Below are 13,941 nucleotides of genomic sequence, written 5' to 3' on the forward strand. Positions count from 1 at the left end.
ATGGGTGCATCACTGTGTAGTTCTCGGAAGAAGACTACTTCTTTGTTTTTCAATAGAAATGCAGGTTGTTGGGGTGCATGTCAGCAGTTCCTTTCCGTCCTCTTGTCTGCTCTGCTCCTTCATCTCCACCGATCTACAAACACAAGGCGGCTTTACTGGTCAAGTTAATTATTCTCAGGACAGACGCCATTGACACAAGGAATGGGCGCCAATCCCTATCCGACACAGCACATTGAAATTTAGAGGCCAATATGAAAACATCTCCTAGCCCCCATCACTTCAGTGTTTGCAGATCTGAGTAAACGTGAATAGGTGTAGGTATTGAAACTCCATTTAACGCTCATAAACACTAGGTGGAGCTATCACCTCATTCCTTTCCCTTGAGCGCCATCAAAAGTGGTAGGGAAAAGGCTTAGGGTTGTTTTTGTACTGGGGCAAAGGTGGGAGTCTTTTCCATAGACCTATTGCTGTACTTGGAACAGACAGAAATGTGGAGATGGTCTGTGCATGTTACAGGCCCCTTCAATAAATCAATCAATCACTCTAGGCTGAAAGTTCAGCAAGTAACGACAGGTCAAAAAACATATTTGTTGAAACATTTATTTTTATTTTTCACTCATGGTAAAACAGGAGTTGCCCGAGGCCAAAGGAAAAAGTCATTTCTGAACTTGATTTAAAAAGAAGAACAATAAATATGTGTGAGATCTCCAGAGATAAATCAAATCATGAAATGGATATGTAAGTTATGCAGGGACCCTTAAACGGTGAACAATTATCAGTCTACAATGTATTCATTCAAAATAGCACACATAAAGAATAATAAAACTGAATCTAGCAATTAAAGCAAAAAAGTTAGACAAAGGAACATACAATTGGGAGACCGGGATCCCTATATTGAAAGTGCAGAAACCAGATTGATTTTCAATCTATGAACTAATGCTCAATAGAATACGGGCAGCATAATTAATTAACATTGATGTGATAGTGTATATAAAGAAATAATATAGAAAGGCTTGGGGAAAGGCACTATTGGTAAGAGCTAACACTCTTGGCACTATTGGTAATAACAGAAAATAATTACCATAAAACCGACCCTTAGTGTCAATTTGTGTGTGGTCCAGTGACTGTGTAGAGTGTGCCTTACCAACGAGGAAGTACGTCATTACAATGATAGCAGAAATATACAATTATTTCATGATTTGATATTCATGATTCCCTTATTCATACGTACAATGGTATTACATATAATATCTAATATATCTATGTACATTTCACATTAGGAAAGAGTTTAGTAAAATCAATGCTGTAAAATCAGCATTCATTCAGGGTCTTGTCCTGACTCGTCTTTGCAGGACTAGGTTAAGAGATGTAGGTCTTGACCTTCTGTGTGATGGTGCCACAGCAGATAGGACACTTGCTGAGGGACACAGAGCACTCTTTGCAGGTGACCAGGTGACCACAGGGGATGAAGACGATGCAGATGTCTCTGTCCATACAGATTTTGCACTGTTTTTCCCTCTGCAACTTCCGTAGTTTCTCCAAAGGGTTCTCATCTGAAATAACGGGAAAACATATTTTTCCCTCATCCCAAACATTACAGAGGTTTACTTGAATAGGGCTACTTATCCAATGATAGCCAACACTGATTAGTTTCCCCATTACACACAACATGAATATGAGTGTAGTGTACCTGAGACATTACCATGATTCTCTTCTGACATGACAGCATCACTGTCCAGGTCTCTGTTGAAGAAGTCCTGCAACAGTGACTCTAGGCTTGGGTAGCCCGTCCCAGTGCTGCGTATCCTCTCCAGGATGGTCCTCTCTACCTGTGTTGGGTCCAGACCCATCTCAATAGCCCTCTGAGCCATGGCTGACTGCAGCACATTTGTCTCTGCACAAAGAGAAGAGAGCAGACATGTTCAGGAATGAATGGGCCTAAATGGAAACCGCTACCATTTTTTCCAGACTCTTACGCATGATAAGTGGATGGAGAAGGGTTCATCTCTGATAGAAGGTGAAGGCCAGAAATATTCACCTGTCTCATGACTTGAAAATCCATTTTGATGACCTGAAGCCTGGAAAATGAATAACAAATTATATATATATATATATACACACATGATATAGTACCCACAAGACTATGCATAGTATATTTGTCAGCAGGGTTAGAGGGTCAGGGGGTTAGGGGTCAGGCACTTACTGCGTTGTTCCTGCGTGGACTTTGCAGCTGAACACTGCTAACAAACTCCTGTCCTTTCTCTGCCAGCAAGAAACTGCACCTGGATTGAAAACATCAAGGGGAACGTGACCGAGGGGTCACTTCTCTACTATTCTACTACTTCTCTACTATTCTACTACTTAGAATATATTATTTATATCACATCCTTATAGAAACACAGGCGGAGCAGGGCTGTGTGAGTGAGAGAGCCCATGGTGGTCTGAGTGATGAGGGGCAGTCACCTTCTAGCCCTGCTTGCCAGCCCTTCAGGTGTGTGTGTGTGTGTGTGTGTGTGTGTGTGTGTGTGTACAGACAGGTGATGGGGATGATGGTGTTTACCCAGGGTAGTATTTGGCATGCTCCTCCCAGGGATCCTCCTCCGGCTGCCAGCCCTTCAGACCCCCACCACAGCGGAAACACACCACTTTGTCTGGAACTTCTACATCTGCGCGCACACACACACACACACACACACACACACACACACACACACACACACACACACACACACACACACACACACACACACGTTAGGACAATTAGATCACTACCATCACTCGGATACAGCAGCTGTTCATAGTGCGCTTTACTCCTACCCAAAGCTCTAGTCTAGCCCACCCCCAGGCCTACTGTACCTGTGCTATAGAAGCCTGCTCTGGCCAGCCTCTCAGGGTCAATGGGATGCTGAATGCCTGAGAAGCTGCTCAAACGCTCCTCAAAGCTCTCCATGGGTAAGTGAGGACCACGGCGCCTGCCACTCTCCCCGTGTCCCCCCCCTTCCTCCTCCTCTATCCCCCCCTGGGAGGGAACATTCCCCACATCGTGTCCCAGGATGAAGTAGCAGTTGGGGTAGTGTTTGGAGTGCTCTCCCCAGGCCGAGTCCCCTGCCTCCCAGCCCTGCAGCATCCCTCCACAACAGAAGCACTGCACCCTGTCACTCTCCCCCAGGTAGAAGAGCCCTGCCTGGGCTAGCTCCCGGGGCCGCACTGGGGCCGTGGAGGACCACACGCCAAAGGTCCTCAGTCGAGAGTCCTCGCTGCTCATGTGGGGGACCATGGGGTATGTGGACTCATCCACCACCTCTCCTGTCCTCAGGCGGAACTCCATGTCCTCCGCTTCCTCGTTGTAGGGGGGGCCGTTCAGCATGGCACTAGGGCTCGGATTAAAAATGGGTCGATGGGTACAGCTGAGGAACTTGCAGGCCGGCGAGACCTGCAACATTGAAACAGAAGTACGACCATTTAGTGTGGGGGTAAATGTATATAATGTGATGACCTATGCAGTGTTGTAGACTTTGCTTATAGTATGTTGAATGCCTGTGCGCTAGCAACTGACAAAAATAAGATCTGTAATCATCACCTCCTTGTGCCTCTCTACGGGCGCGTCTCCTCCACACCAGTTCTCCACCGTCATCTGACAACTGAAGCAGCGGACCCGGTCGGCCTGACCGGTGAAGTAGAACCCAGCCCGGGCCAGCCTCTCCGCTGACACTTGTTGGGCCAAGGGGGAACCGCGGAACGAGTCTAGCCGACTCCCCATCATGGACCAGTCGATTTGAGAGGAGTGATCTGCCTCTAGGTCCCTGTCTTGCATGTGACCAGCCATTATAGCACAGGGCTGGAGTACCACTGAGGAGATAGCCGTGGTGGTAGGATAGCAGCCTGGGGAGAAGATGAAAAATACATCAAATTAAGACTATTAAATTCTGAGAAATCAAACATGTACAGTCTTCCATTTTCACTGATTTTTTATAGCCTAATTTGTAACACGTATCATAGCCACAATATCTAGATGTAATCACAAAGCAGACCAATAATACAGGTGAACCCTAAAGGACTTAGATTCATGGGTCGGCTACATTCAGCACAGTAGGTTCTTCTCATGTTTACTTTCTTCAACCCTTAATAAAAGCCATGGAATGCACCCATTGTATATAAGCTTGAAGGATCATTGTGTTTTCAGACAAACAGTTTGCAAACGTACGCAAATGTCTGATAAAGCAGTGCTTTGTATTTTCCTGAGGTGGCTGTAGGTGGCAACTTCCACATAGCTATTAGGACACTGTGCCTTTAAGCCACAGTGAAGCTGTGGTCACATGGAGTCGTTGACTCTAACATGTGAGTGGTGGACTGACGGGATCTGCTGCTCCCACACTCCACTCAGTGTAGGAATGCATTCAAGACAGCAGAAACACAGAACACAAACAAGGCCAGGCCTACACCTGAGTTTTTTTTAACCACAGCAAACCCATAAAATGCATGTACACACCAATCAGAATACATACAAACAGATTAGAATTAGTACAATGAGATTTTGAAAATAATAAAACATGTTTTTATTTTCATGATTAAAGGGGCAATCTGGGATTGGTACATCCATTTTGTTGACTGAGTAATGATATATAGCCATTGATTCTTGAAGAATATAACTTGCCTCATGACCTTCGTTCAACCCAAATAGAACCCAAAATATAAGTTTGTAATGTAAGAATTTACTAATTCATTTTTGTTTAAAATGTAATTGTAAACAAACACTGCATAGCTTCAAACCATGGTTAAGACATCATTTTTGTATTTACCTCATGGATGGTCAGTCTTTGTCTTTGATTGTTGGGGCAGTCATAGCTAGGTCTGGTTACAATTCTCAAGCCCCATCCCTCAGCTATTTATAAAACAAAGTGGTGGGAGACTGCTTTGTTGTTATTTCAATGCCAGATTGCCCATTTAATTAGATCTATCTGACAGCTATTCTTTCCTATCCCTCCTAACAATGCTCAATGACACATTGATGCAATCAATCCTAAGTAGGCCTAGTTGATAAGGGCAGGGCACTGTAGGGTGTGCCAACACTATCAATTAAACATACCGACATACTCCCACACAAATAAACTTATTGTATTGCCCAACCAATATGGCCTGCTCATTTGCCATCATGTTTGCAGCACTCCTCGCCTAACGACTAAGGCTGGAGTAGTAGTACGATGACTAAAGTCACACAGAACGATACACAGAATATGTCAAGAGGAATGTAAGATATTTGTTTCATGCGCTAAAGCTGAACTTTCTGTTGTGTCAGAGTTCAAGAGTATGCCTATGCCAAGAGGTCTACATAGAACGGTACAGCTAGCTACGTACAGCAACAAAAGCAGCGCTCCAGCTGTCCCGAAAGCACTGGGGCAAGTCCATATGATGAGCAGTCAAACGTTGTTGACCAGTCACACTTACACTCTGGAAGGTTCACAACACTCTTGTTCGAGGCCACGGCATAACAATGCCAATGGCACCACGCTGATGAGAAATAACTCGCTGATGTCTCTCGTGTTTGACAGCTGGCACTCGGCCACGCTAAATGCGCACAAAATATCCGTCTGAGCAATTTGTGCATTACATACATTATATCAACGCCATTCATGACCTACAGAAGTTAAAACAAATCAGGCTGAACTTACAGGAGGCAAACGTTATATATTACCTTGATCAATGATAAGAGCTGGTTCGCCATGGAGGCAGCAGTAGACGACTAGCTACAGTACAGCAGCCAGCAGCAGAACTGTCATTCGAATGCACAGTAATAGTACAGTTTGTAGCTTACCCTGAAAAAGCTGTTGAATTCAATCTTGGACGTCACCTAAGCGCCCCTTGAACTCCGGCTGGGTCCTTTTAACCAGATAATAGTATTATTTTGAAGAGACTTTGACATGACCCTCCTTTAGGGAAGTAAGATCAGAGATGCTGCGCGCAACAGTTTCGGCGCAGCCCACCTGACCACTAAGCGGAACTAGTCAAACTCATGACGAACCAGGGGAAAGTCGAAGCCGTAAGCTGGCAGCGAAAGACACGTTGGTGGTGGGGGCATTCAGAATAATGGGTTTCTAGTGAAATTGGGGAAATGTTTCGGGAAATACCTAGATTTAAAGCCTTTATAGTTTCCGTTCGTTCATTCATTCATTCATTCATTTAATCACTACATAATACTAAGAAAAGTACTGTTAGGTACAATATGTGGTGTCTTGTAAGCTGTCATCTTTTTTGTTTCTTTCAATTAATTCATGAATTCTACTTCTATATACCACACAGTGTCCTGCGTAAGTATTTGGACAGTGAAGCATTTCTTCTTTTAGCTCTATATTCAAATGTTTTGCATTTGAAATTAAACAATTAATACAAGGTTAAAGTACTGATTGTCAGCTTTTATTTGAGGGTATTTGTTTTAGAAACAACAACACCTTGTAAACATTGTCCCCCTATTTCAGGGCACCAAAGGTATTTTGGACAGATTCATATTATGTACAAATTAAGCACTCATTGTTAGTATTTGATTGCATATCCTTTGCATGCAATAACTGAAGTCTGTGACTCATTGACCCCACCAGACACTGGTGGAGATAGTCATTTAGTCATGTGTGTGTGAAAAGTAACCTTTGACCACTATTTTACATGTGGCTGATAATGACAGTGCCGTTTGATCTTCCATTGTGAATGGTGATCAATGCCACCCTCTCTCAGCCCGGAACACTGATTTACAGTTGAATGGGCATGCCTGGTGGATGTCCTGATGATATCGTGCCCCGCCTGTTGATAACATGGATGTTTGTAAATTCCATGCCATTGTATTGTATATACAGTAGTTGGCCAAAAGGCTCCCCCCGTTTCTTGCTGGTCTTGGATGTTGATTATTGGGAAAGGTATATAAGGAGAAAACAGAGACACACGCATTTGTTGAGTTTGTGGTTTAGGCCTGAGTGCATCAACTCTTGTGTGTCCCTAGGACTTGTATAGCCTCAGACTTATATGGTGAAACTTCCATTCTTTACAACAGTCTGTTCTAATTTATTTTGTATTAAATTGGTTATTTTGTATTGATACACTATTCTCATTGTTCCTATTTGCCTAAATGTAATATTGTGCGCTAACAGTTCTGCTAAAACAGCACAACATACTCGTGACCAGTTTTTCACAGAATGTTAATGTTCATATGCATAGTTGACAATACGTAGGCTCGAGTCTTTGACATCAGGTAAACTCCTCTTGATTTACTGCAACTTTTGCACGGCAAAAGCATATTGTGATTCTGGTCTGTAGGCTCAGGTATAAGTTTCTATCACACACACTTTCTTTTTTTCAGACCTGTACTGCAGCCATCTTCAGTTGTTTTTAGGTATTTTTTTCCTTACGTCTCATCTTCAACAAATGAAATGCATGTTCAATTGGATTTAAATTTGGAGATTAACGCAAGGAGATTAAAGGCAAATGCAAAGCCTAGAATCAAGACTAGACATTGACAACTGTATTATGCTTTCATAAATGATGCGACAGAACACCCTCAAGCCAATTGTCCTAATACTTTTGGTGTCCTGAAATTTAGTTTTGTGCCCAACTGAAGGCCTAGGCCCATAATGACTATGCTACTGTTTCATGATGGTGTAGGCTATACAATTGAATTGGAAAAGCAAAATAATGAAACCTCTCAAAATGTGACATGCTGACAAACGCCAATGTTCTACTAGGCCTACACATTCCAAGTTACTAAACTGTGATTAGGGAGATGATGAGTAGGCCTTGGCCTATGCGTTATCAACTCAACTATGACGCCATGTGCGCAAAATTCCGCGCCATATGCGCTGTATGGCATAACGGGACCCAACAGGACAGAGGATGCGCTTGAGGCTGGGAAACCTCTTACAATCGATGTGGAACAAGAGAACCAACAGCGGCCCTCAATGCACCCCATACATCCGAGACATCAAGCAGCTGCAAAGCAACGGATTTTATCGTGTTTACGTCGGCGAGACGGAGATTTCTGAGGGCCTGATCACCGGGGACATCTCTATTGCAACGGATTCATCGCGAAACAGACACACCTGGAGCATAATTCACGCTGGCGGACAGAGAGGATGGGTCCCCTGGAACTACAAACTTTTATTTCACTGTAACGGATTATGCTCACTTAAACCCTCTGCGGAAATATTTGAGGGATTGTGTTCTAATTTGAGTGAAAACTACGGCAAATGTGCGATTGTGGTCAACAATCAGAGCTGGAGGTCATCGAGGCGTGGCTGTAACTCTGGTTCCGAGGGGTACCTTCATCACCTGCCCACGGCCCCGGTGGAACTCGTACCGATGACCTGCTGCCCGACGGTGGCACGCACTCATGGGCACGAACTTCTCCAACTGCCTTTGCAATGCGCGCACCTGAGCCCTCTCAACAGCGCGTGGTCCACTGTGAAATGGTTCGCAAGCAACAACCGGGGGAAATACTCAGAAGCGATCTACGACCGGGACACTGTGCATAAATACATCTACTGGACAGAATTGATGGAGGGGGCTCTAAAGAAAATGACCAAAAGGAAGTGGGAAGAGGCGGTGTTAAGAGTATGGAAGAACGAGAACGATTACCTGAATGACAAGCGGTGATAATGTATTTATTCTGACTATAAACATTACAGGAGCGCATTAAATCGATATTGGAAAAAATATATATATTTAGGTGATGTCTGCAAACAACTAATTTATGGAGATTACATTAGAGAGGAATGGAATGAACAACCAAATTATTGTTAGGCTTTCAGACAGTTCAACATGTTTCATAGGTAACATCATTAAGTCATTATGATACCACAACACAGTTGATGCATACCTACAAAAACAGGCTTTGAGCTGAATGTTTAATCGACAAAATAGGCATGTAGCCGTTTTAGATATTGTTATCGTCATCATCCTGTCTGCTTTAGAGTTCTATCTCAAATGCCTCTCAGAACAGTTCTTCCCTCTCAAGCAAAGCTGTGACCACAGTGTGCATCTCTCCTCTCTTCCTTTTCACTGAATGTCCTGGACAGGTGAAAACTACCCCCCTGCAGCCCTCTAATATGGCCTTAACCTATCCTGTTCTCAAAAGTACAGACGTAGAGATGAGGGGATGAAGGCCGGGAGATAAAATGGAGGAGATGGAGATGAGGAGAGAAAATCACTGAAGGCTTCTGAGATGCTCTCTGAGACACTGAGGCATCCCCTGTTGGTCAGTAGATGGGTCATCCCTCTACAATTCGCCGCAGTATCGTGCCCAAGCCTCCCTTGGCGATCTGAAGGGGAGTCTTCTCCTCCTTGTTCTCAATGTAAATACTGGCTCCATTTTCCACCAGCAGCTTGGCTGCCTCTACACGCTCCTCGTCACACGCCAGGTGTCTGGGGAAAACACACACACACACAAAACACAACATTACAAAACAATACTCAACAATACCCTGGATAAGATCGACAACACAGCTTCAATGTGTGATAAGTTGTGAAATCAATGCTGCCTCCTAGTGGTCATTTATCTACACTACATATTCATGATGGTTCCTTATTTGACATCCCCATGAAGTGACGAACCTGCAGCTATGTATGAGAGGGCCTATGTAGCCCATTCTCAGTCAATGAAAGAGTTTTGCTGTGTATGTTGTGTGTTAATGTTGATGGTAATGTGGTCCTCTGTGGTTCAGTTGGTAGAGCATAACAACGCTAAGGTTGTGGGTTTGATTCCCGCTGGGACCATATAAACTGAAAAATGTATGCACTCACTGCAATGTAAGTCGCTTTGGATAAAAGCGTCAGCTAAATGGCATATATTATTATATATATTAATACCAGTCCCCCCTATAGTGCCCAGCGCTATTTCCCAATCCAGCCACACACACACACACACACACAGTTCTTACAGCGCTGTGTTGCCCTCTGAGTCCTGGATGTTGGTGGAAGCACTCTGCTTGAGCAGCAGTTGAATCAATCGGAGGTTGCCCTTGGTTGAGGCTCTGTGTAAGGGAGTGGACTGCAGCTTATCTGTGACATTGGGGTCCGCCCCTTTCTCCAACAACATAAGGGCAATCTGGAACAAGGTCAACATGACTCTTAATTAAAAAATGTGTATTAGTATCTTTTAAATTAGTATCTTTTAACATTGGTTTAACTGTAAGCTACATGTTTATTATTGTAGTGAAGAGTTGAGTCTGATTTGGATTGGACCAGACACATGCTCTGTTCCCAAGGAGGGCCTACTAATCACACTACCAATAAGGCTTAACCTACTTGGCTGTGGTTGTAGTATGCCTACTGGTGGGCAGCATAGCTAAAGTATGGCATCGGTCTGACTGACCCAAATGGAGACAATGACAATACCTCGTATTTGTCCTTGGAGGCTGCGTAGTGAAGAGGGGTACAGCCGTTCTGGTTGACAGAGTTCAGCTGAGCTCCTTTGGATATAAGGGACTTCACTATTTCCTCTCTGCCTGCAGATGCTGCTATGTGGAGGGGAGCCCAGGAGGCCTGGAGCAACAGATGAGAGACATCAATGTGATTTCAAGGGATCCTATATTGTCTACAACACGTTTGATATATATGGGCTCTACCATTACAATGAATTGTACAATGCCATTTGTTTAGCTGAATCTAGATTAAAAGTATATCAGATACAGTAGAAGTGTATCAGTTTTGTAGCTAATTGTTGACTTGGCCATTTAGCTACATCATCTTGCAGATTCACATCAACCCCCAGATCCAAGAGGAACTCCACAATGATGGTGTGGCCAGCTGAACAAGCCCAGTGGAGAGCAGTTCTGTGGTCCTGCAGTTGGGAACAATAGAAAGACCGTTGAGTAGATTTTGACAAAACTGATATCCAGGTTGAATCATAATTGAAGAGACCGAGTGTGAGTGATAATTTACCTGGTCCGTTTTGGAGGCGAGCGATTTATCAGTTAAAATGCATTTCTTTAATTCGTCGAACTGACCCGTATAGGCAAAAGTACAGACTTCTACATTTGATACAGAACCCGCCATTGCAAAAGCAAACCACTGCGGGCAAGCTACATGAATTTATAAACTGATCAATTACAATGAAATAAACGTCAACATGACTCAGGAACGTAAGGGATTTTACTTCCGCCGGTGAATGAATGTGCGTAAATTCATATTTCAAAGTAAAAGTCTTATGGTTAATCAGTACTTAATCACGAAATGATCTATTAATATGACTTTTAATTTGAAATAATTGTATTCGTGACCTGCGGAACTACAACACTGTCATTGACCAAACACAAACATTATCGTCATGGCAGCCACATTCGCGATTCGCCAGCCACAATAAGACTTCCGGTTTTCGTATTTTGCCTTCAAAATACAAGTCCTCGGTAAAACGCTATATATAAAATCAATGTTTTTTTGCAGCTTTGCATAGTGCATACTGTGAAAATATAATATAAACTAACTACTTATAATACTTATTATATATATTATTATTATATATATATAGAGATATTAGAGAGAGACATAAAAAATACTATAAGATGGAGGACATTGAGAAATGGTTAGAGCTTAAGTAAATGAATAGAGAACATAGCTAATATATATTTTAACAATTAAATAAGAAATCAATATTTTGCCGCATGATATGACACCATATATTGATTCTACAGACTCTTCTGAGTATTTGCTACCATACATTTACCGCGGCGCCTAGAATAGTTTTTGCGCTATAAGCCAATATACACTCACCGAACACTTTATTAGGAAAACCTGTACACCTTCTCATGGTGGAGGTGGTGTAATGGTGTGGGGAATGTTTTCTTGGCACACTTTGGGCCCGTTAATACCAATCAATCATCGCTTGAATGCCACAGCCTATTTGAGTATTGTTGCTGACCGTGTGCATCCCTTCATGGCCACAATTAACCCATCTTCTAATGGCTACTTCCAGCATGATAATGCACCATGTCACAAAGCAAAAGTCGTCTCAAACTGGTTTCATGAACATGACAATGAGTTCAGTGTTCTTCAGTGGCCTTCCCAGTCACCAGATCTGAATCCAATAGAACACCTTTGGGATGCGGTAGAACGGGATTCACAGCTTGAAAGCGTACCTGAAAAATCTGCAGGAATTGCGTGATGCAATCATGTCACCATGGACCAGAATCTCAAAGGAATGTTTCCAACATCTTGTGGAATCAATGCCACGAATAATTGAGTGATTTGCATTGGCTTCATTTATTTGACCTTGAAACATGTTTTAAAACCCACATGTTATACAAATGTCACTCATATATCAACAAATATGAATAATTGTTCATGTTTAGACAGTTATTTTTGATAAATCATGAATAAATACTGGTTTATCACAGTTGTTTTATGTATTATTTTGGGACTTTTATTTGGAAAAAATCAGAAATTCCGTGACCCAGAAGTACTTCGTCAACGTGGATGAAAAGACGTAGATAATACAAACAGGGTTTTTCATATGGAGAAATAAGCTTGTGCTAACAAGTTCACGACGTTGAAGGGAGACATTCACAATTATGGCTGTAACAGTTGTAAGTTGTCATTTTATGTTTTCCTGTGTTTATGCAAACCCTGGTGGTGGTCAGTAGCCAAGCAGCCTGTAATCAGCGTTCAGGGCCAGGGTTTGAAGTGTGTGAACTGTGCCGGGAAATGTATTGGTAAATTCAGACTACGTATTCTAAAAGGTCTTACCTTAGGGTCGTTAAAACGGTCATTTGCTTAAGGCTTCATGAAATTAGCCGTTTTTCCTCAGTGGGGTTAGTCTACTGAAACAGTGCTTAGCGAGCTAGCCTTGGCCAGGTCGGACTCCTACTAGGAGACCCGCAACATGGGGCGTTGAATTGTCGACATTCGCTGCATGGTGTCCAAAGAGTATGGTGGTGGCCCCTTTGGAAGCGTGACGTGAGGGCATGGCCTGGGTTGCTCTGCTCTGGTTGTCAATCCTCAATTGTTCTGAATCATCATACTGAAATGTTATTGATTGCTTTTCCTCCCCTACTCTAGGATTTCAGGACCCATGTTGATCAATCATGCAGATATTCCGAGGAGTTCGTCAACATCTATTATGATTGTATGGATAAGAAAAGAAGGGTAAGGTTTGATTTTCTTTTTACTCTGTGTGAAAAGTTAACTGCATCCCTGTTTTTTTTTTTTTAAATACTTCTATGTTTTGAATGATCTAAACTGTAACTCAATCCATACTGTTTGATTTTGACCCAGAACTTGACCAGGCTTTACCTAGACAAAGCCACCTTGGTTTGGAACGGAAACGCAGTGTCAGGCCAGGATGCACTTGGGGAGTTCTTTGAGGCGCTTCCATCCAGCGAGTTCCTAGTTCAGACACTGGATTGTCAGCCTGTACATGGTAAGAGATCAAGCTACAATATCTTATCACAAAACTACCTCATAGGATAACCTCCTTTTATATAAAAAAATATGTATTCAGATGTTTCAGAGGATCACAGTTCTCTATGTTCTTTATCAGGCTTGTGAGTGTGACAATGCACCTTGTTGCTTAAATAGACTGAAATGGTTAACAAACATCCCTTCCCTCTTTCTACTTATTCACAGAACAGGCAACCCAGGGCCAGACTACATTACTGGTGGTGACAGCGGGATCAGTCAAGTTTGACGGAAACAAACAGAGATACTTCAACCAGAACTTTCTCCTGACGGCCCAGGCCTCGCCCAACAGTGACCAACCTGTGTGGAAGATCGCCAGCGACTGTTTCCGCTTTCAAGACTGGAGTAGCTAAGGCTCCCCTGACCACTGTTTCATATTTACATTTTTTGTACCCACCTCTCTCTTTAACTGCAGAGCTATCCTTTGTATGATGTAAAATTAAGATATTGTGTACCTCTTGTTTCTGACTATTTTGTAATAAAATAACTGCATAAACAACAAAGTGGTGT

The 13,941-nt window shown here is 42.8% G+C and overlaps 4 protein-coding genes across 5 annotated transcripts; 2 read left to right on the forward strand and 2 right to left on the reverse strand.

Moving 5' to 3' along the window:
- Window positions 1-595: 595 nt before the first annotated feature.
- On the reverse strand, window positions 596-5,948 carry xiap (X-linked inhibitor of apoptosis). Of its 2 annotated transcripts, none has more exons than XM_083685788.1 (8): window positions 5,813-5,948; window positions 3,581-3,882; window positions 2,857-3,433; window positions 2,561-2,666; window positions 2,204-2,282; window positions 2,039-2,078; window positions 1,703-1,894; window positions 596-1,553 (listed from the first exon to the last, which is right to left on the reverse strand). In XM_083685788.1, exons 2-8 carry the CDS (start codon window positions 3,824-3,826, stop codon window positions 1,360-1,362), a joined length of 1,434 nt encoding a protein of 477 aa, XP_083541914.1. In that variant the 5' UTR covers window positions 3,827-3,882; window positions 5,813-5,948; the 3' UTR covers window positions 596-1,359. The 2 variants fall into 2 exon arrangements, with proteins under 2 accessions (XP_083541914.1, XP_083541913.1); XM_083685787.1 differs by having other exon boundaries at window positions 1,691-1,894.
- Window positions 5,949-7,655: 1,707 nt separating this feature from the next.
- LOC310816625 (uncharacterized protein C21orf140 homolog) lies at window positions 7,656-8,635 on the forward strand. Its single transcript, XM_083686878.1, has one exon. The coding sequence runs from the start codon at window positions 7,876-7,878 to the stop codon at window positions 8,632-8,634; it is 759 nt and encodes a 252-aa protein (XP_083543004.1). The 5' UTR covers window positions 7,656-7,875; the 3' UTR covers window position 8,635.
- Window positions 8,622-11,113, reverse strand: psmd10 (proteasome 26S subunit, non-ATPase 10). The gene is made up of 5 exons (XM_083686880.1): window positions 10,921-11,113; window positions 10,721-10,819; window positions 10,375-10,521; window positions 9,918-10,084; window positions 8,622-9,402 (listed from the first exon to the last, which is right to left on the reverse strand). Exons 1-5 carry the CDS (start codon window positions 11,032-11,034, stop codon window positions 9,249-9,251), a joined length of 681 nt encoding a protein of 226 aa, XP_083543006.1. The 5' UTR covers window positions 11,035-11,113; the 3' UTR covers window positions 8,622-9,248.
- Window positions 11,114-12,445: 1,332 nt separating this feature from the next.
- Window positions 12,446-13,924, forward strand: nxt2 (nuclear transport factor 2-like export factor 2). The gene is made up of 4 exons (XM_083685710.1): window positions 12,446-12,560; window positions 13,033-13,119; window positions 13,249-13,393; window positions 13,600-13,924. Exons 1-4 carry the CDS (start codon window positions 12,546-12,548, stop codon window positions 13,782-13,784), a joined length of 432 nt encoding a protein of 143 aa, XP_083541836.1. The 5' UTR covers window positions 12,446-12,545; the 3' UTR covers window positions 13,785-13,924.
- The last annotated feature ends 17 nt before the right edge of the window (window positions 13,925-13,941 follow it).

This window comes from Argentina silus (assembly GCF_951799395.1).
Source record: "Argentina silus genome assembly, chromosome: 15".
NCBI classification, from domain to species: domain Eukaryota; kingdom Metazoa; phylum Chordata; class Actinopteri; order Argentiniformes; family Argentinidae; genus Argentina; species Argentina silus.